We start from the raw sequence: 22,898 nt of genomic DNA, 5'->3' as shown, positions 1-22,898 counted from the left end.
AGTAGCTCTCATCTGATTTCTCCATGTGTCTAGTGCATCTGATGCTGGATTCACATTGTGGACCACTTGGGATCCCCTGCCTATGTTAGGTCAATGGGTCTAAAGAGCTGGAAGGGGACAACTAGGGAGATGGCTCAGTGGTTCAGAGTATTTGCTCCTCAACATAAGGACGGGTACTCAGATCCCAGTACCCGCCTCCAAACCAAGCATCCCCACAAAAGTCCCAGCTGTAGATGGGGGGAGGTGGACAGAGACCAGAAGGTCATGAGGGTTTGCTGGGTTCCAGCCTAGTCAAGACAGCCCCAGGTTCAGGGGGAGACCCTGCCTCAAAGGAACACGTGGAGAATTAGACCACCTGGGGCTCTCTACCACACTCCACATGTGTGTGCCTCACACACATATGCATACCACCCACGAAAGTAAAAAAAAACTCCAGCGTACAAGTTATGCAACAGGCAAGCCACGTCTAGCACAAGGACATGACTTACCATATCACAGTCAACTGTGCAGCTGACTGAAGACTTCCAGGCCCGGCTTCACCCTCAATTGGATGAGCACATAAAGCCAAGTCATTAGTATCGCATAGTTCCCAGACATGGAGATCTTTTAAATAAAAGATGCCACATTGTGAACGTGACATAAATGTTCTCTGTGGGCACATGGCCTGGTACATGATAGGGGGCAGAATCTGAGCCCACACATTCACACTCTACAAGATAGTCCTCTTCTGAGCTACTTGGTATACCCAGTGTTCCGCTCTCCTCCTGCAAGGCAGGGAAAGGGGGAATGTTCTCCCTTGAATGGACCAAAGAGCATCCTTGGGTCTAAAGGCAGCCTGAGTCACATGCTAAGCAACAGTCAGAAAACTCCTCCTTCAGTGTGAACTGGAGCTGTTGCTAGAGCGAGTGCACATGCGCAGTGGTGCACCCGCTGAAGGAAACAAGACTCCTCCCCTACTCTTCATATAGATTACAATTTAGATAAGAACACAGAACAAGGGCTGGAGAGATGGCTCAGTGGTTAAGAGCACTGGCTGCTCTACCAGAGGTCCTGAGTTCAATTCTCAGCAACCACATGGTAGCTCACAACCATCTCTAATAAGATCTGGTGCCAACTTCTGGCCTGCAGGGACACTGCAGGCAGAACATTGTATACATAATAAAAAATAAATAAATAAATAAATAAAGAAAGAAAGAAAGAAAGAAAGAACACAGAACAAGAGAAGTCAAGTCCTGGGGGGCGGGGGGGGGGTAGGGTGGAATGGCTCAATTGATAAAACCCTGGCCTCAGAAAGGTAAGTTCAGATCCCCAGAGCCCATATAAAAAGCCAAGCATGGTGGTGCATACCTATAATCACAGCAAAGGTGAGACAGGAGTCGGGACAAGCGGCACCCTGGAAGCATGCCGGCCAGCCAATCTAGCCTACTTTTGTAAGGCAAAGGAGAAACCCGATCTCAAACAAAGGAGGAAGGGCACCCGATTTCCAAGGTTGATACCAAATAAGACTTTGACTCTTAGAACAGAGAGGGAATTTGGCTCTGGGAAGACTCTCAAACTCTCAAACAGATAAATAGAAAAGGGGCAATTTTTAAACAAAATAAATGCATCATGTCTCGCTCTGAGGATACATTGTGAAGGTCTGCAGAACATTGTGAAGGTCTTTTTTTTTTTTTTTTTTTTTTTGAGTCAGGGTCTCATAGCACAGCTGGCCTCACACACCTTAGGTAGCCAAGAATGACCTTCTCCTCCTGCCTCCACCTCCTGAGTGCTGGAATTCAAGTGTGTGCCACCAGGTTCAGTTAACAAAGTGCTGGGGATGGAACCCAAGGCTGTGTGCATGCTAGGCAAGCACTCTCCCAACAGTAGTGGCTCCTGCCTGCTCATCGAGTCTGTGCGGGAAATCTCAACACAAGGCAGCAGCTCCCAAATCAAGAGACGGAAGCTGAGAGGAGTCACAGCTCCTTCAAGTGGCTGCTAGGACCATTCACGGTCTCCCTACTGCGGCACAGAATTACAGCTCTCGACTTGGTATTAACACGCCAAAGGCCTTTCATAGGCCAGAAGACCACAGTCTGAGTCATAGGCTGCAGTGCCTATCCATCGACACCAATTTTATGGTTTGGATACACGATGTCCCTACAGACTCAAGGGTTGAATGCTTGGTCCCCAGTCTCTTGGGTTTTTTTGTTTTTGTTTTTTTATTTTCAGGGTGGAGGCGGGGGGGTCATTGTCCCAAAACATCAAAAAGTGCCTAACTGGAGAAAGTAGGCCACTGAGGGCAAGCACTTAGCAGGATCTTGTGCATAGACACTTCCTGTCCTGTCTCTACTTCCTGCCGTGCTATGAACTGCTCTGCTCACCACATCCTTCTCGTGGTTCAGACAGACGCCTCAGCAACCATGAGCCAAGATAAATCCGTCCTCGGGTTGTCTCTGTGGGATACTATAATCACTGTACAGCAGTCACTAATACAACCAGCTTACGCAGAGGTGACAGTGCCCCGCACTGTGAGGTGCCTTCCTCTACTCAGCACCCCTTCCTGACAGCACCTTCTGCTACTAAGTTCCTGTGAGAGTTTCCACTAAGAAGTGTTAATGCTATACTAAATATTGGAACTTAGAAATTTCTCCCATACAAAACACTGTAATTCTTAAGCATCCCAACCGTTTATGGGATAAGCCATGGCTCGTTAACACATACATAAGGGTTTCTGCCAGATTTGAGAGATTTGTTGTTGCTTTTTTTTTTTAAGGTGTATGTTTGTAGGACACATATATGCAAATGCTTGCAGAGGTCAGAAGAGGGTGGCAGGTCCGCTAGAGTTACAGGTGGTTGTGGACCACCCGACATTGTGATGGGATCTGAACTCAGGTCCTGTGCAAGAGGAGCAAGCACTCAGTCACCGAGCCATGTTCCCAACCTTGGCTAGACTACTTCATATCCTTTTATATGTATATATGGATGACAATTCTCATTACATATGAAATATATGTAATTCTCTTTGTAGCCTACACAACTCATAAGACATTAAAAACAGTATTCTCTCCATTACACAGATGAAGCCACTGAGATTCACAAACCATCTCTAACTGGGTCCTCTTTCTTTTTATTGAAAAAAGGTTCTTTTCTCAAACACTATATCCTTATTACCATTTCCTCTCCCCTCTACTCCTCCCAGTTCCTCCTCACCTCCCCTCTCTGGATTCACTCCCTTTCTGTCTCCCATTAGAAAAAGAGCAGGCTTCTAAGAGATAACAACCAAAAATGACAAAGAAAATATAAGATGAAGCAAAAACTTTCACATTGGGGCTGGACAGATGGCTCAGCGGTTAAGAGCATTGCCTGCTCTTCCAAAGGTCCTGAGTTCAATTCCCAGCAACCACATGGTGGCTCACAACCATCTGTAATGAGGTCTGGTGCTCTCTTCTGGCCTGCAGACAGACTATTGTATACATAATAAATAAATCTTTCACATTCAAGTTGGACATGGCAACCTAACAGGAGCAAAAAAAAAAAAAAAAAAAAGAGTTCCAAGAGCAGGCACAAGAGACGGAGATCTCCTTGTTCTCAGTCAGAAGTACCATAAAATACTTAGCCAATAACTTTAATATATACACAGAGGACCTGGTGCCGACCCATGTAGGCCCTGTGCTTGCTGCTCCCGTCTCTGGGAGCTCATGTGTGCCTTGCTTAGTTGACTCAGAGGGCCGTGTTCTCCTGGTGTCCTCCATCCCCTCTGGCTCTTATCTTTCTGCCTCAAACTCATGACCCTCCTCCTGGCTTTGACTCTGTCAGCAAATCCTACTGGTGTGTACCACCACAACCAGCTCTTACACTTGTTAAGTATGGTGTCCACATTCACCCTGGTACTTTTTCTGCTAACCTCGAAGACACCTCCAGAAAAGAGTTAGTGTCTCCACGGGGCATATGGAGGCCATCAGCCCTGCAATGACAGTGACAGAGGAAGCTGCACTAAAGAAACCGAAACGTGCAAGTCAGGAGCTGCAGGAACTATTCCCTGCCTCTCGGACACTCTGTCTCCAGGAAACTGCTGGTTCGGGTAAATAAGAAGGAAGTTGATTTCCTGGCAGCGAGTCATGAAAATGTTAATTTGGAAAATTGCCTCAAATGAATGTAAGAAGCATAAACTAACACTTCAGACCAAAAGCAAAGCAATTTGAGCCAATCGGGACACTGCCGATCTTGCCATCCTTCCTCAGAGAAGCAATTTTCTGTTCTTCTGCAAACAGCCGCAAAGCTGTGACCTCCTCCTGCCTCCGGGCCTCTGTTAAGACACCCAGTGCACAGGTCACACTGCAAAAGTCCAACAAACCTCGGCCTTCATAGAGACCTCCCAGCCAAGAGGATGGGTCCTAGGATGACACTTTCTAAATTAAATCTGCCAACGCTGGACAGTTTGCTCTCTAACCAGCCTGGCCTCTGCTCTGCAGTGAAGCCTGCACCGGGTGGGTGCCTGGGCCCTGTCCTGGTCTCTTCTCTGCCAGCAGGGCAGCCTCCAGGGGCAGGATCATTCCCTGAAGACCAAGCATCTGGTACCTTCTGGAATTCCACACTTTCTCTGAGCTTGTCGCCAAGAGGAAGCAAGCAGATGTTCTGGATCCAGCAACTGCCCGCTCTGTCCCTCTGCAGATTGCAAAGGCATTGCTATTTCAAAGGGCGACCAGCCATCCCTCAGGCTCCCCGTCATCTCATAAAGCATCGTTTTCTCGAGGCAATGCCTGTAGATCGAGACGCAGCCACATCCTGCACACCTCTCACCACCTCAACTCTGCCTTACTGAGCAGTCAGCTGTAGCATCAGCTCCAACTGCGTTCAAACTATCATCTAAAGTCTGTGGGGCTCATAGGGTAAAGGTGCTTGCCGTCAAACCTGACCATCTGGGTTCAATCACCAGAACCCACCAGGTGAAACAAACTCCAAGTTTTCCTCTGACCTCTACACTCACACACACACGAATAAATGTAATAAAGTAAAAAAATTATAATTTTACTTATACTCATTAAAAAAAAAAAAAAGAAAATCCAGCATCGTATATCAGTTACCTTTCTCATCGCTCTGACAAACTACCCAACAGAAGAAAGTTAGGGGAGAGAGGGTTTCATTGAACTCACTGTTTGAAGGTACAGTCCAACATGTTGGGGAACGCATGGCAGCAGGAACGTGAGGCAGGCAGTCACATGACTCCACAGTCAGGAAGCAGAGAGAGGTGAGCACTAGTGTTCAGTCCAGCACCCCAGTTCGTGGGATGAGGCTGCCCAAATCCAGAGTGGGTCTTCCTCCTTACTAAACTTCTCTGGAACTCCCTCGGAGATTAATCAGAGGGCTCGCAGACAGCTCAGCAGTTAAGAGAGCACAGTGCTCTTGCAGAAGGCCTGAGTTCAGTTCCCAACACTCCAGTCAGATGCTTCACAACCACCTGTAACTTCAGCTCCCCGGAGATCCAGCACCTCCGGCCTCCTTGGGCACCTACAGGAAGACAAACATACAGTCGAGGGTCTAACACCATCTGCTGAACTCCACAGCCATGCACAAGGTGCTACAGATAGACATGCACACAAACACACATAAAATAAAAACTTAAATAGAATTTCTTTTAAAGGGACTGGGAATATAACGCAATGAATCATACAGCATTTACTTGTCATATTCAGGGCTCTGGGTTCGATCCCCATTACTGAGGGGAAAAAAAAGACCTTTTGCACGGTAGGGTCCTCTTTTGTCTTTTGTTTAGATCCTTAGATCCAAGGCAGTGTCAAGAATGGCTTAGCATGAACCAAAAACCACCATTAAAAAGTGTCTGTAGTATGATGTTTTACTCTTTTGGCTTTTGGGGGGGGCCACCCCCCCAACTCCCAAATAAATCACACACAGAAGCTTATTCTTTTTTATAATCGCCCAGCCTCGGCTTGGCTTGTTTCTTGCCAGTTTTTCTTAACCTGTCTACCTTTTCCTTCTGGGCTTTTATCTTTCTTACTTATGTATATCTTACCTTTCTTCCATAGTTGGCTGGGTGGGTGGCTGGGTGGGTGGCTGGGTGGGTGGCTGGGTGGCTGGCTGGGTGGCTGGCTGGCTGGCTGGCTGGGTGGCTGGCTGGCTGGCTGGCTGGCTGGCTGGCTGGGTGACTGGGTGGTTGGCTGGGTGGGTGGCTGGGTGGCTGGCTGGGTGGGTGGCTGGGTGGCTGGCTGGGTGGCTGGCTGGGTGGGTGGCTGGGTGGCTGGGTGGCTGGGTGGCTGGGTGACTGGGTGACTGGGTGGCTGGCTGGCTGGCTGGCTGGCTGGCTGGCTGGCTGGCTGGCTGACCCACCGGCCCTGAAGGTGTCCTCTCCTTGTTTCATCTTGCTCTCCCTTTCTCCTTTCTCCTATTTATCCTCTCTGGCCACCAGCCCCACCTATCCTTGCTCCTGTCTAGCTATTGGCCATTTAGCTCTTTATTAGACCATCAGGTGTTTTAGATAGGCCAAGAATCACAGCTTCACAGAGTTAAACAAATGCAGCGTAAACAAAAGTCACACAGCTTACAATAATCTTCCCCAACAAGCGCCATAGCAAGCTCTTGTAAAACCAAGTTGTTCTGAACATGGGGAAGGAAATTACAACTTAAAATTAACCTAGGAAACGCTTTAAAATGTTAAAAGGAGGGAAGCCAACTTCAGCCTGAACAGAAAGGTTAAAATGAGATTGATTTAAATTTCAGCGCAAGGTTAGTTCCTGGCACCTTGTATGTATACGCAGCAGCTTCATTAACAAAACAGAATCCATCCGGGCTCCGGGTCAGCCTACAAAGGGTGAATCAGCACTGAGTGTAGAGAGGTTTTTGTGGAAAGCAGCTGTTTAACACACCAGAAAGAGCATCTCTGTAAGGGTAAGAAAGAAAATTAAGTCATCACTTAGAGTGTCACATCTGCTGTTTAGATGAAAAACTCAATCAGGAAAAAAAAAATCAAAAACCAACAATCACAAATCTCCTACCAGGTAAAGGAGGACGGGAATAAAGGAGAAAGCAGGGGCTGGAGAGGCTTTGAGTCTACTTCCCAGCGCCCACATTGGACTGCTCGTAACAGCCTGCAACTCCAGCTGCAGGGGATCCAACACCCTCTTCTGGATTCTGAGAGCACCTGTAGTCCTGAGAGTGCGTGAGCATGCACGTGAACACACACGTACACAAACGTAGTTAAAACAAGATAAACCTCTTTTAAAAAGAAACAAGAAGCTGTCATCTTCCCAGTCTGAGCACAGATTCATAGATGATTTGGGCTTGCTCATGGTCGTAGGCTAGACCTCACTAGAAACCCCAGTGCAGACTTCTACCCTAAACAGCTGGGTCTGAAGTCAGTAGCCAGAGGATGCAGTCCCTTGGCCACTTTCTAACTGATGCCAGAGGTTTGTGAGAACTCTATATAAAAGCACAATACAAACTGAAACGACAGTTCCTTACTAGTTATTGAGGGGGTTTTTATATCCCCAGGTAAGGTTCATTTAAATCCTAGCCCTCACCAGCTCAGAATGTGGTATCATTTTGAAATAGAGTAATTTCAAATATAATAGTTAAGGGTCTGTGAGTTCAAGGCCAGCCTGGTCTACAGAGTGAGTTCCAGGACAGTGAGGGTTACACAGAGAAACCCTGTCTTAAAAAACTAAAAAAAATAAAAAAGGCAGGGGTAGCTTCCAACACACTCCCAATACACACGCTAGCCTTTCCACTCACTCGCACACGTGCAAGGATGCACACACCACATACACCCACATGTACACAGACACAAGCATGTATACACAGTAGTTTTGCATGCTTTACATGGGAAGGAAGTTCTCTGCGTGAATTGAGTAAAGCAGAAGGGGACTGGTAAGGATGCAGTCAGATGATAGCTGGGAAGACAACTGAGCCACACCCCTCCCTGGTCAAGCCTGATCCATCTTAGTTACCAATGCTAAGGGGACTTACAATCTTCCTCTAGCTAAACTCAAACTGGAGTGACCCCACCCCCACTCGAGAATACAGTCCTCTGAGATCAGGCATATGAGTTGCTGGATCATATAGACCTATAGTCAAGGGATTTTTTTAGCCCACTGTTGAGACCCAAACCCAGGGCCATCTGTATGTTGAGTTGGGGTCCTAACTCAACAGAAAGCAGAATTCTAGAAGCTTTCCTGGATACTGCTTCCTTCAGGGAACAAACTGCAGAAAAACGCACAGTAAACACACAACCTACAGAAGAACACTTGGTTCCTTTGGGCACTGGACCTTAGCCAAGGTCTGGGGGAACTTTGGAGTCCTGTTTCTCTCCTCTAGTAAACTGTCTCCTGACCCATGACCATCCACCATGTGTCTGTCCAACTCACTGTGACCCAGGAACATGGGGAACTCTGCAGAGGGGATCAACCATGCCTCCTGCCCAGTCTAGTTACCTTTCCTAAAAAGCCAAGCTCCCTGTAACAATAGGGGTGGGGCAATAGGACCTTATGTCCCAGCCAATACTTTCACTAATTCACTAGACTCAGAGACACCCCCAACACCACCTCTAAACTCAGATCCACGCCTACCCTGGTCCCTTTGTTCTGTTTGTGGATCTCCCAACCCAGCTTCCTCCACTGAGTGGCTCGTGGCACTAACAATGACGTCACCTGAAAGTCATCTCAGCCCGTCTATGGATCCCGGGAAGGATTCTCCCAACCCCCTCAGATCGACACCTGTGACATAAGCATCCTAGTACAGTCTTTCCTGACACTGCTCCCCCTTTTATCCAAATGGAGACCTGTCCCTCTTCACATCAGGCAGCCTTAGCGCTGAGAGAAAGAAGCCAGGTTAGATTCCACTTATTTAAATCCCATTAAAAACCCTGACAACCGGGTCTACTGTGTGGCGTGCTCCTCCAGGGTGGGGGCCATAGCCTGAGCTTTTGTTTCGTTTTGTTTCTACAGCGTTGGCTTCTTTGTGCTGGGCAAGTGTTTTGCCACTGAGTACATTTTATCCTCTCCTCTTTTTGCTTGTTACATTTTTGTTTTGTTTCGTTTCTGAGACAGAGTCTAAGTTTTCTCAGGCATGCCTTGAGCTCAGGATCCCTCCTGGCCCATCTTCCCAAGTTAAGTAGGATTACCAGCCTCGGCATACTTCTTGGGCCATGTCTTCTAGAATAGGTCTCCGTGAAGAGCAGCCAGCCAGTCAGACCACTCTCACCAACTCTTAGGGTTTTTTACATTATTATTACATTTATTTTGTGTGCCATATGTATATGTGTATGTGCATGTCACAGTACGTGTGTGCAGGCCAGAGGGCAATCTGTGGGAGTTGGGCCTCTTCTTCAAACATGGAGGATCGAACTCCAGTGTCGGATTTGGATGCAAGCGGGTTCACCCACTGATTTGTCTTGCAAGGCCCCTGTGCCTGACTACAACCACGGAAGGGACCAACGCTAATTCCCGTAACCTTTGCCCACATCCGGTTTTCTCGCCTCTTCCGCTCCGTGCTGCGTGCAGGGTGGAGCTGGGGCGGGTGGAGGCGGGGCTAAGATTAGGGGGCGGAGCCTATCCGCAGAGTGGACGCTCTGAAGTCCCCCGACCCTTCCTATGCAGGACGGAAACTACAACACCCACAATGCCTCGCGGTCCCGTGACTGTGTTGTCGCGAGAACTGGCGGCTTGGGGGCGTCTGCGCCAAGAAACCGAAGTGTAGGTGACGGTTCCTAGACATCGCCGCCAAGCTGGGCACCGGGGAGATGGCCGAGACGGACCCCAAGACCATGCAGGACATCACCTTGGTGGTAAGCGGCATGCTTACGTGGGCCCCGACACTCCCCGGCCGCTCTCGGCCCTGGCATGGGGTGTGGCCAGCGGCCTCGGCCGGCGCACCTGCCGGCTTGCCCTCGCTCGGCCCCGGCTTGGACCCTCGTGACCGGACCCATGGGAATACCAAACCCGACCTGGCGGGGACCTGACTAAAGGCCTGGCACACCTGCCGAGCGTTCCCGCCCGCGTCCTCGCCTCCCCTTCCTCCCAGGAAAGGGGTCTCGGGATAAACTGGTATCGGCGGACTTGTTCTGGTTTCTCGTAGGTGGAGACGCTCCTGCAACAGATGCAAGACAAGTTTCAGATCATGTCCGACCAGATCATTGGACGGAATATCCTTTTGGTTCGGAGGCAGCTTCTTAATGGTGGGGGTGAGCAGGTGGTTTGCAAACCGACTTAAGGTAGTCATTTAGAAATTACTTTTTTTTAAACGAGAATTTGTTGTTATTTTTAATTATGTGTACAATAGGTGCGCGTGAGTGACTGAAGAGACCAGAGACATTGGCTCCCCTGGAGCTGGAGTGACCGGCGGTTGTGAGCTGCCCAATATGGGTACTGGGAACCCCATTCAGGTTCTCTGCCAGAGCCTCAGATGCTCCTAACCCTGAGCTATCTCTCCAGCCACACTTAGAAATTGCTTTACTGATCTGGGCTATACTGTGTTCCCGAAAAGGATGGTGCCAAAACAGGCATGGCGGAGCTAGCCAAGTTCCCTGTTGGGGGCCCTCCAGAGCGCCAGTGAAGGGGTTGGGCCGTAAGGTAACTGTTGGCTAGCAGTGCACATTTGAGCCCTTCAGTCTCCAGTCCTCTTCTTACCCTTACCAGTGGAATACAGAGCCCTCCGGGATTAACAAAGAAACCGAGGCTTGCGAAAGTGAGCACTCACCCGGGTACCCTGCACTTGGACCGCCAGGCTATCGCTGTAACGGGAAGAAACTGGGGAAGGCAGTTGCTTAAGCCAGGCTGCGGGGGGCCTGGAGGAGGTCTGGCCAAAGTAGGGCGTTGGTGTGTGGGCTCCTTAACTATACCACTCGATGACATGAGCAGTCGCATTGACGACCTGGAGAAAAATATCGCTGACCTCATGACCCAAGCTGGAGTGGAAGAACTGGAAGGCGAAAACAAGATTCCTACTGCGCAGAAGAGTTGAAGGTAAGGGAGGCCCCAGTGGAAGAGCGCTCTTGACGTAGCTGATAGTTTTCACCGTGGCCTTTGCCAGCCGGCTGATGTAGTTGATCGTTTTCACCGTGTCCTTCGCCAGCCGGCATCTCTCTGCACCCCACCTGTGAACTCCGTGTATTGAAGTTTTTCATGCCACACTAATTGCTTAGGTAGAATTTATATTTCCAGTTTTCATTACTTAAAACGATGCCCAAGCCTTACACAACACAATGTTGTTGACTCCAAAGCTCACACCTAAGAAGAGTGAAATTGATAACAAAGACGAAACTCATTTCTATTTCAGATTTGTGTATATATGAGTGTTTTGCTTGCATATGTACCTCATCAGGCCTGGTGCTTTGGGAGGCCAGAAAGCACCAAATCCCTTGGAACTGGAGTTACAGGCAGGACCTGCCGTCATGTGGGTGCTAGGAATCAAACCTAGGTCTTTCCAAGAACAAAAAGTGCTCTTAACCACCGAGCCATTTCTAGCCCCTTGGTATTTTAATTGTTAAGTTTACAGTTTTTTGTCATGGGCCTCACTCGTAGCCTGGGCCTCGCATTAGACACCTGGAACCTGGACACATCTCCGGCTGGTGAGCTGGTAACTACCGACTACTAAACGATGCCGTTTCGGAGCATGTGTATTTGGTACCCTGCCCTGGCCACTGGAAGATTATTTCTTTGTTTTCTTTTAGAAATAGCAGAGAATTCAGGTCATCTACATGAGCATCTCTTAAATTCGAGAGACTTTGTGACTTTTATTGTGGACTCGACTCCCTCCCTCTAGAGTGGATTAAATTTCTACTCAGTCATTTCAGGTAGAAGCCGACAGAGGTTCAAACCACTCAGTGCAGTGAATTTTTTTTTTGTAGCATCACCTATGTTATCTGGGGGCAGGACACTCACAGCCCTCAATTTTTATTTTTTTATTTTTGACATAATCTTACTATACATCCCTGGCTGGCTGGCCTGGAACTTACTATATAGACCAGGATGACCTCAGACTCACAGAGACCCACCTGCTTCTGCCTCGGGCTCTTAAATTCTGGGATTAAAAGTTATTTGGGGGCATGGCCTGGAGCCAGCTTTTCAGTGAGTTAAACAGGTTGTTCTGAAGTCCAGGAGACTAGATGGGGGTTGGAGGGTCCTGATACACTGGGTTGCTTGGCTGTGAGATGCTCATGAGCTCAGTACGTGCTGTGTCATCTTCAGTCCTATTTAGAGGGCAGCTGCGAAGTGTCCAGTGAGTCTTGGAAGCCACTAGGGAGTTTTGCTTTGTTGTGGCAGAAAACTCCATGAGTCAAGAACTGAAAGACTCATTGAAGATGTTCCACTGATGGGGAAACACAAGAAAGGGAATGAAACTAGGAAGCGGATTCAGAGAATTTTGAATAAAAATGTCCATATCGGGCTGGAGAGATGGCTCAGCTGTTAAAAATATGTATGTTCTTGTAGAAGACCCAAGTTCAGTTCCCAGCCCTCACATGAGCCCTCACTCACCACTGTCTGCTACTCCACTACCCTCTTCTGGCCTCCACAAGGGTCTGCACTCGCCTCTCCATACCCACACACAGGAGCACACGCACACACATACACACACAAAAGTCAACTTTATTTACAGTGGCACTTTCTAAGATTTATAAACAAAGTGAATTTTCTAGAATAGTATGCATGGAAAATGTTGTTGGCTATTCTGGGGGTGACTCTGCTGTGCCCTCAGTGCTGCTGTTGATTGCTTTTCTTCTTCCACAGGCTGCTGATACTCACGGTGAATCCAGAACGTCGTTTTTCCCAAGCCAAGAGAAAACCAAGTGGCTTTCTGCAACTAACTATTATGTGTCGACAGGTTTAAAGCGTGCATTCTTATCACAGCCTGCATAGTCCATAGAGTGTCCCCCCTACGCCCCCAGTTTCTCAAACTTGGTATCTTTACATCTTGGTCAGTTGTCTTAATTATTAAACACTAAAACTTTGGCAGTTTCTGCATAAAATTGTCCAACTTTTTAGTGAGTTTTGAAGTCCTTTCCCGCTGTTCCTTTTGTGGTAGTTACTGTTTGATGAAGTGGCAGATACTTTCCAGTTAAGTGACTAGTAACTCCTCCCCTTGGCAGAAGCCGTGATGTGAGATGTGTACGTTTAGGGTTCGTTCATCTTCAGCACAAGGTGACTGTTGAGCTGACGCTAGAGTGTCAGAAATGCTTTTCCAAATGGCTGAGAACGTTTAACAGTGGTTTGTGCCGGAGTGTCTGTCAGAGTTTTGCATGAGATTCTCGTAGCATTGGTAGGGCCTGCCGTGCTCATCTGGCAGGCTGTCAGAACCCAGTGACCCTGGCCTCCCTTTGAGCTACTGACTGAAAGGGAAGAGACCAAAAGACCCGAGTGAGTCTACTGCTGGTCACGTGGCTGAGAAATGCCCAGTGGCTGGTGGAGGCTCTGGTTTTTAAGAAATTCTATTTTACTTGAACTATTTCTTGCCTAAATTCTTGCACAGTGAGTTCTATTACTGACTAAGAAGACAGATAATAAACTCTTCACATTTGGAATTCCAGTGTCTGTAGGCTTAGCCTCCAGGCCACTTTTGATGATCTGAAAAGCAATCCATGTCACTGTCCCCACAAAGTGAATTCATACAATAAAAAACGTGAACAGTTGGAAAGTTTGAAACATGGTGTGGTCCTTCTAGAGGAAGCCCTGACCAAGTCGGGGGACTCTGTTTTCTCATTTGTGTTGCAGACAGGCTAAGAACAACTTGGTCATATTTCTGAACTCTGGAGTGGGATGGGGGTGGGGCAACAGAGGCTCCTGAAAGCAGCAGGAGTTCCTGTCGTCAGCCCTGTGACTGGCATTACAGGTTAAGCCCCTCAAGGTGCCACTCTGTTATTAGCCTGGGACAGACCGGCTCCAACCTGCATGCAGGACACCCTTGATCTTACAAATGGAGACTCTGGGTCTGCTTGTCATCCAGAGACAGCGGGATGGTTCAGGAAGGAGTTTGCGACCTAAGAAATCAGCTTCCGAGGCAAATCCCTGGACCAGAAACACCTGTCGTGATAGAGGTGCTGGGAACCCTGTTGCTGGGATGTCCTTGTGCCCAGTATGTTTGTTATCTCAGTTTTCAGATGGAAAGCTGGGTGCCATGTTACATTACCAACTGAAGCCTCTGAAAAAGCAAGAGGGGCTGGGTACTTGAGAAGGGGTGGCCTGGGAAGACTTCTACAGGGATGCTTGTCACTGGAAGGAGGCTGCCCAGAAAAGGTTTATGGTCCTGTGGGTTTTGGAAATTTTCACACTAGGTCAGAGTCCTGTCTAGTCACACAGTGCAAACCAGTCAGTCAGAACCAATGACAGCCCTGGAGCAGGGAAATCAGCCCTGAAATGTCTGCAGGTAGGTGGGCACCTGTAAGCTCAACCCACAGGTGCCATAGGCTCCCTGTGTAAATAGAAATCTCAAGTGTCCAGCTGCTTTTCCAAGCTTTGGAGCAAAACCTTAGACCTTATATAAAACGGGCTTTGCGGTCTGTCCAACCTCCACCCGAGGCCAGACTGTGTGGAGAACAGCAGGTAGGCATGTGACTAAGCTCTGGGTACACGGGCCTCCACTGCAGTCCTCCTAGCCAGCAGACATCTCCCTGCCTTGGCACCACCTGGGTCAGCTGGAGAAAGCCCTGCACTGGGACCCCCTGTTCTTCAAGGAGCAACCTCACTTTCCCTTAGCTTTGTTCATCAAAATCTCCATCAGTCAGCCCCAGTCCTTCACCCACCCAGCCATTATTCAGGAGAGCCTCTAACTCTTTGCTCCTGGGTCATTCACAGATGAGTAGGCTACCAAGAAACAGCCAGGGGCCCCATCAGCCTCCTTGTTGGACCCCTAATGTATGCACCCTGCTTTCTTTAAGCTACAGAGTTTTTAACAATCATTTGCCAGTTTTGTTATTTCAACATTTGCCACGTTGGGTGAGGTCAGTCTGCAGAGCCCTAGGGAACTGAAGGTTGAATGGCCTCTGAGAGCCCTTGAATCCCAGCCTAACCTAGGGTACTGATAGCAACGCCATCCTCCAAGCCAGTCAGCCCCTTGGAAATGAACTTGATAAACATCCTGTTGGCAAGTTATAGACTGACCATAAAAATAATTGTGTTCCACTCTAACTTTGTGCGTACGTATTTTTAATTATAGCAAACAAACTAGAAGAATTTGCATAGTGTGTTGATGTATAGCTCCTAAAATGACCTGGAACCAGCACTGATTACCCTTGTCCAGATAGCACCTGTGAAAAAGATTGTATCCTCCCTCTTTAAGGGTTGTTAGTGTGTGTGGATACGGTGTGAGTGCAGGTGCAATGGCATGTTCAGAGACCTGGCGATATCTGCCAAGTCCATTGGTTTCCACTGTGGATTTGGGTTCCGGGCATCAAACTCAGGTCACCGGACTCCCTGATGGGGCTTTCACCCACTGAGCACCTCGCAACCTGCAGGGCTTTATTTGGAGATGCTGTGCTGTGTTGAGGGCTGCCTTTTCACCATTTGGTTTAATCCGCAGGATGCCATTTGGGTTTTTATGTGACCCATCTCCTTTGGAAAATGAATCCAAGGGTTTGAGCTACATGAAGTTAAAGCAGTGTGTCCTGACAGCTATCTGGCTATTCCTCACCTCTGTGAGCCAAGATGTCAGGCTGTCTTCCAGGCTGTCCCAGAGTCAGCCCCAATGGCCAGAGTAGCTCTTGAAATTTAGATTCAGAAGGCCAGTTTTGCTTTCTTCCATTAAGCATAGCCTAAAATTAAGTAACAAAACACCAGACTTGAGTTGTCTAATGACCTAGAGTTCAGACATTGACTGTATAGCACCCACCCCATCGCTCTTTTTTAGAATTTTTTTTTTTTTTTTTTGGTTTTTCAAGTCAGGGTTTCTCTATGGTTTTGGAATGTTTTTCATTATTTCACAGTTTTATGCATGCATACAATGTATCTTGGTTATACCATACACACACACATTTTCCCCTCCTACTCCTTACCCCTCCAACACACACCCTTCTTCACGTCCTTTCTGTATGACCTGCCGAGTTCCAGCCGCATAGGCATGGACAACCTGCCAGTAACCACAACCCCAAAGAAAGATGACTCCCCTTCGCCCAGTAGCCCTCAATGGCTAGTAGCTCCTCGGCTCACGAGGTGGACTACCACCTACGCTGGATCTTCTGCAGGTCACTGTGGCTGCTGAGAGCCCATAAGTGAACCGGCCATGCCATGTCTGGAAGAGCATCCTACAGCACTGCCCCCACCCTCTGACTCTTAAACCATCTCTCCCTTCTCTGTGATGTTCCCAGAGCCCCGGGCCCAGCTTTACAGCTACTGACGCAGAGCCCATGAGGCAGGGGCGTCTGTGTTCGTATTTTTTAAATGCTTTTTTTTTTTTTTGGATTTTCGAGACAGGGTTTCTCCGTAGCTTTTTGGTTCCTGTCCTGGAACTAGCTCTTGTAGACCAGGCTGGCCTCGAACTCACAGAGATCCGCCTGCCTCTGCCTCCCGAGTGCTGGGATTAAAGGCGTGCACCACCACTGCCTGGCATACTCTAATCAAGCTGCTACTGACCAATCAGAGCTGCAGAACAGACTCAGGAGCTGAGCTGCAACCTCGAACCAGAGCTTCTGAAGCATGAGAACTAGAAACGTCTGTGCCAAGTTACAGTTAACGTTTCACCAGTCAGGGTTCAGGAATGGGGGCTCTCCTGGGAACATTTCTCTGTGGTGCATTTACCTTGTTCTCACTGGTTGTTCACCCAAGTGTGGCGGGCGCTTTCATGTCCCAGCCTGCTAACCAGGATGTCAGTGATGTCAGTTACCCAGGGAGGCCTGGGGAGGTCTGGGGAACTTAAACTTTACCTGACCCTCCCTGCTTTTAAATGGAGTCTGGAAACAAGATGGCAGTACTTAGGGCAAGCCCCTTTTGCTTGTTCCCAACATTCTGAAGATTTGAACTCAGGTCCTCATGTTAGCATGACAAGAGCCACTGTCCCAGCCCAAGTATCCACACTGGGCATCCATAAATTCCCCCCAGTTTATTATTTTCAGTGCTATTTCCTCAGCACAGAAAGAGAACAGTCCTCCCCACATCCGCTCATGTCAGTCACTCCGGCCCAGACAGTCTGAGGTCCCTGAAAAGAAACTGATTCTTAGTTACCAGGAGCAGCAGAGCCCTGGGCTTGACCTCATCAGCCCTCTGAACCCAGAGTTTGCCCCAGCCCAAGGAACCGAGGGCCGAGAGATCTCACCCTGCCAAGATGAGAGTCACACCAGTGCAGCCTATCGCTTATTAAAACACGCCACTAAAATACTTAAAAATAAAACTTAAAGGTGGTGCTACACGCCTTTAATCCCAGAACTCAAGAGGCAAAGGCAGGTGGATCTCTGTGAGTTCAAGGCCAGCCTGGTCTACTGAGTGAGTTCCAGGACAGCCAGGACTACACAGAGAAACCACGTCTTCAAAACAAAACAAAACACTAAGAGAGACTTGCATAGATCTAATCTACATGGGAAGTAGAAAGTAGAAAAAGACAAGATCTCCTGAGTAAATTGGGAGCATGGAAACCTTAGGGGAGGGTTGAAGAAGGGAGGGGAGAGACAGGGAGGGGAGCAGAGAAAAATGTAGAGCTCAAAAAAGGAAAAAAACAAAAAACTATATGTGTGTAGGTGTACATATATGTGTACATTATACACATACTATTTATATACATATACACATCTATATACATATATACATATATATATATATAACTTTTTGAAAATTATTTTGACCCTTAAGCCACAAAAAGACACCCAGTCACGTGAGGCTTCCTGGGTGTCGGTTGACTAAAAGGATACGTCATTCAGTGAGATTGTTCAAAGCTGGCCGTTTGTTAGTTCATTGTCTTTATTGTCCTGGAAGGTTTTTTCCTTTAATCCATGAATACCTTTATTCAGCTCAGCTGCAACGTAGCTCTGTAGCAAATGCATGTGTCCCAATGGGATTTCACTTGTGAAAATAAGATTTCAATAGTAACAAATCTGTGATAGTACCTTTTAAAAAAAATTAGGGAGGGTTTGAACTGTTTACCAGCCTTAGAGGGCAATAATGCCGCCCATTTAGAAAGACAGAGCAAGATTGAGGCACGCCTCTACTCACTGATCATGGGAACTAGCCCTGTGGACTCCCATCTCCTCTGGGGAAGCCATCAGTGCTCCCACTTCCACCTCAAATCAAGACAGGTTCTTGACTGGTAATCTGACTTTTTTTTTTTCTTTCTTCCTTTTTTTTTTTTTTTTATTCAGTGAAAATTTAGAAGCTTGTCAGCCACTAACAATAACTAAAAGTGGCTTAAATAATGTGAGTGTGGTGCGGAGGCCCCGGAAGTTCTGGGTCTTTGCTGGGTTAGTCCTGGCTGGCAGCCCGTGCTAGTCTTGGCTTGTCCTCATGGTAACTGTCTCCAAGCACATGGGGATTAACACAACCCCCTCTCCCAAACCCCGCCTTCTTGTCTACCTTGGTGGAACTGTATCCTGAGCCCTGGTGCCTGTGAGTGTGACCTTATGGAGACATCTAGGCCACGGAGATACTGTCACATCCAAGTGAGCTCCTTTTAAGAGGAGGCACAGAGACAGAGCTCAGGGAAGGTCACATGACAGCAGAGGCCGACCACGGAGTGCTGGCTGCAAACCAAGGCGCACCAGCTGCTGGGAGAGGCTGGAAGCAAGCTCTCCGTAGATCACCCAAAGAGGAACTGAATTGCCCCTACACCTGAGAGACTCCGTCCCTCTGGTCTGAAACCACCCAGCTGGGGCTAACTGGTTCCCACAGCCAGGATGCAGAAACAGAAGTTAGAAACGCTGTGTGTGTGTGTGTGTGTGTGTGTGTGTGTGTGTATGCTTTCCCACTCCCTTCAGCTAGATGTGGTCACTGAGGGCACCAGCCACGAGGAACTGCTACTGGTCTCTGAGCAGCTCGGGGACACCCACGCTTGGTCCTGGCAACAGGTGTGTCCGTTATGTTTTCCTCCTCTGGTGCTGCTTGACCACAGCTTCACAGAAGGCAGCCCCTGTCTGGAAAGTGACAAGTGACAGCTTGCAATGGAGAGACAGGAAGATGCAGGTACAGAGCCTCCGTCCATAACTGCTCAGCTCTCCAGCTGAACCCAAGTCAGTTCAGCGGTTGCTTTCCTTCAAGAAATAGGAACAATCTGGATCTTGCCACCAAGGTCACGGCAGCAAGCCACACCCCAAGCTTTCAGGCCCTCCCCCTAGCCCCCAGCTTCCACCATCACTGAGTCCTAGCATGGTACCACTCCTTGCTTGCCCCTGAAGAACAGGACAGAATGGCCTTGTCTCCAGCCCTGAAGCCACAAGTCAGAAGCCAGGGTGTACCTCTGAGGGCTCTGGGGAGAATCCTGGCAGCCATTCTGGGCCATCCTTGGCTTACAGCTGCCTTGCTCAGTTGCATCCCTATCACGTGGCCAGAATTTTCATGTGGTTGTCTCTGAGTGATGTTTCCTTACATCTGTGTCTACATCAACTTCTTGTAGGAAAGCAGGAGTTGGATTCAGTCCACCCCGACACCACCGTGACCTCAATGCAGCTAATCATATCAACAAAGCCACAGATACTAGGGGCTAAAGAAGTAAGAACTGTGCCTCTGTTTTCCCAACTCTGATGCCTGGTTATGGACACAGAGAGGATCCCATAGGTTCTTCATTGTCGAGTGTCTGCCTGGGTCCAAGATACTGGTGGAAAAGATACTGGTGGAAAAGAGGAAGAGGGATGGGTTGGCCACCTGTGATGTCGTGAGGACAGCTGTCTGTCCCTGTGGTCTTAGAGGCATCAACAAAACCTCATTTGTCATGGCCCAGGGCTGTGTCTACCCCCTCCTTTCTGCAAGGCCTTCCTTAGAGTTTGTCTTATCTGGGAAAATGCAGTCACTTTTTCCTCTGCTTTGCCATGGGACACAGGCCTTGACCCAGTCACAAACCAGGCCTCCGGTTTGCTGGTGCAGCTAGCCTGTCCGAGTACAGACCACCTGCTGACGCACTGACTGTCCCCAGGACACTGGCTTGGCATTTGACAGGCTGCTATTTAAAGACACTGTATCCACAGTATATCAAGGGTTGATTTGGTTTGCAGAAATTACGTTTTTTTTTTCCTAAGCAAGAAAATGGAGAATTAAATTAGGTCTAAAATTCTTGCGAGGTTTCTGACAACTTGTTTGCAAAAAGTAATTGCTCTGGAGCTGGCAACTTTAGTAATCAAAGAGAAGCTTAAGAAATATGGAAAATTGCAAGAGAAGGAGGGAAATAAAAATGTGAATTAAGAGTTCATTTTAAACACCCCCTCCCAACAGTTTATCATGAACGTTTTCAAACACAGCAAAGCTGAAAGATTATTTTTTTATTTTATTTATTTATTTTGGTTTTTTTTTTTTTTTTTTTTTTTTTTGAGACAGGGTCTCACTATGTAGCCCTGGCTTGCCTGGAACTCACAGAGGTTCCCCTGCCTCTGCTTCCTGAGTATTGGGTGTAAAGGCAAGCTACATCATGCTCTGTGTGGAAGAGTTTGGTTTTTGCTTTTTGTTTTCTTGTGTTGTTTTTGTTTGCAGTGAACAACTGTATGCCCACATCCTGAATCCAGCAAACACACGACTGAGTTGGCTCCATCACATCTCGGTTCCCCGCCCATCTGAGGAGGGCTGTTCTCATTCCGTGACAGTCAGACGGTGAAGGGGTTGTTCTCAATCAGTGACAGTCAGATGTGTGGATTCTTCTGGGAAGCATGCCCCATCATGTCTGGGTTCCCTTCCCATCTGAGAGGGCTGTTCACATTCCATGACAGTAGGATGTCCAGGTTCTTCCAGGAAGCATCAGTTTACTATCCAGGAGGGAAACCCTTCACCTTCACCCGGGCCCACTACTACACCCTGAACTCACAGAGCCTTGAGAATGCTGTTCCTGGATCCTGAACTGCCCCTAACGCCTCAACTGCCTGTGACCTAAACCTTCCAAACAAACTATCCCTTCTCGGCCATGAAAGAGCAGTCGCCACCTCCTCTTGGGGTCCCCGAGTGTGGTGTGACAAACATCATACAAAAGCCCCAGATAGAGAATCAATAACAGATCAAAGAAACTGCCTCCAAGTGGGGCGGTGGTGGCATGTGCCTTTAATCCCAGCACTCGGGAGGCAGAGGCAGGCAGATCTCTGGGAGTTCTAGGCCAGCCTGGTCTACAAGAGCTAGTTACAGGACAGGAACCAAAAAGCTACGGAGAAACCCTGTCTCGAAAATCCAAAAAAAAAGAAGAAAAAAAAGAAAAGAAACTGCCTCCAAGTTTACCTTGGTTCAATGAGTTGAACAGTGACATCTGGAACAATGATGCAAAGTAATAGGGAGGTACATGTTTCCTAAAGAGGGAAGAGGTCACGCGTGTGTGTGTGTGTGTGTGCGCGCGCGCATGCACGTGTGTGTACATTTATGCGTGTAGAGGAGAATGCATTGCACATGGATGAGAGTCAATCTCCCACCTTTATTTGTTTGCTTGCTTGTTTGTTTTTCAGACAGGGTCTCTCACTTGGACCTGAAGCTCATCACTTGGCGAGGCTGGCTGACTTACAGCCTCGATGGCATTCTGAGAAACTTGTCCCTCCTGTCACTGAAACCACAGACCTTCAGTGGTGCCACTCTGGGGTGGTTGTCTCACCACAACTTTCTATCTATGTATGTAGACATCAGATCATAAAGTGTTTGTGAAGTGAATTCTGTGCCCCAGGCCACATGTGCCTGAGAGTCTTTGCCCCATTAATGTGCCTTCTTTTCCTCTGGACTCCTTATTTAACCTCTACAAATCCCGCTGAGGTGGGTCAGGAGCCAAGGGAAAGAAAATTTAGTTCAGGATGATCACTGCCCTCGTCACCAGCCTGCTTTCAGCCGCCAGTGATAGGAAACCTCCTTTGGCTCCATGAAGCAAAGAAGATGGTAAGTGGCAGCTGAAGAGGGAGCTGGGGTGGACCAGGGGTCAAACTCAACAGGAATCGCCCGTGGGCTCTGCTGGCCTAACTGTGGGCTCTGGCTGTTGTAGTAACCTGGCCACAGAGCTTCCTCAGACAGGCTCCTGTTATACAATCATCCTGAGGGTGCACACCATTGGTTGGTCTGCCATGGAGCATTTGTCCGTCTCTGAGCCAGCTGAAATAGCTAGGAGGGATGGGGTGCTCTGATTGATAGCCCCTAACCAGCCAGGACTGCTTCCAGATGGACCGCTAGCCAGAGGCTCAGAGAGGAGGGTGCATCTGATTGCCTGGTCCTTCTGGCTCTCTCCAGTCCCACTCATGGCGATCCCCAGCCAGCCCTCTGTCCCTCTCAGCCAACTCTTGGACTTCTCATTATTGTCTGATTCTCTAAGCAGCTGTTCTGATCCAAACATGGACTCCTGCTCACAGCTCTGTGTCCTTCTCAGCCCGAGATTTCCAGCCAGATGCATGGCTCTGAAAGGTGGGGAAACATTTATGAAATGCCCTCCGAACACTGAGAACTGCACCAGGCTCTGTGTCAGCCTTGCTATGCTCTGCTTACTTGTTAGAACCACCTGGGAAACTTCGCCTCACTACTGCTCAAGGGCTCAGTGGCAGAAATCCTGCTTCGCCTGTGCTGGGTCCAGAGAATCAGTCTATTTCTGATGCCTTCTCCCAGGGCAACTGGTGAACCCGCCTGCCTCCATCTTAGGCTTGAAAACCATCTTACAGTAAAGACAAGCCAGGCTCACTCCTATTTGTGATTAAACCTCTGTTTCTCAAGGATTGAGCTCTGCCCCACCTGTAACCTTAACTACAAATGGTTCTTCAGGTGCCTGTCCCAGAAATGGCAATCAAGTCCTTGCTACAAAAAGTTGAGACCATCTTGCAACCCTACTTTTGTTTCAAAAGGTTA

The 22,898-nt window shown here is 48.3% G+C and overlaps 1 protein-coding gene across 1 annotated transcript; it reads left to right on the top strand.

Moving 5' to 3' along the window:
* Positions 1–9,615: 9,615 nt before the first annotated feature.
* Positions 9,616–13,615, top strand: Hsbp1 (heat shock factor binding protein 1). Its single transcript, XM_041650165.1, has 4 exons — positions 9,616–9,775; positions 10,066–10,132; positions 10,832–10,952; positions 12,717–13,615. Exons 1-3 carry the CDS (start codon positions 9,731–9,733, stop codon positions 10,948–10,950), a joined length of 231 nt encoding a protein of 76 aa, XP_041506099.1. The 5' UTR covers positions 9,616–9,730; the 3' UTR covers positions 10,951–10,952; positions 12,717–13,615.
* Positions 13,616–22,898: the final 9,283 nt, after the last annotated feature.

This window comes from Microtus oregoni, unplaced genomic scaffold, assembly GCF_018167655.1.
Source record: "Microtus oregoni isolate MIOR12 unplaced genomic scaffold, Mior012 000004F_ref0000308, whole genome shotgun sequence".
NCBI lineage: Eukaryota > Metazoa > Chordata > Mammalia > Rodentia > Cricetidae > Microtus > Microtus oregoni.
This window is presented reverse-complemented; position numbering and strand designations above follow the sequence as displayed.

What these genes read in the sequence shown, in the direction of transcription:
- Hsbp1 (XM_041650165.1), top strand. Translation starts at nt 9,731, where the DNA reads ATGGCCGAGACGGACCCCAAGACCATGCAGGACATCACCTTGGTG. An exon ending in TGCAGGACATCACCTTGGTG is followed by an intron (nt 9,776 to 10,065) that starts GTAAGCGGCATG and finishes GGTTTCTCGTAG; the next exon opens with GTGGAGACGCTCCTGCAACA. An exon ending in CGACCAGATCATTGGACGGA is followed by an intron (nt 10,133 to 10,831) that starts ATATCCTTTTGG and finishes TAACTATACCAC; the next exon opens with TCGATGACATGAGCAGTCGC.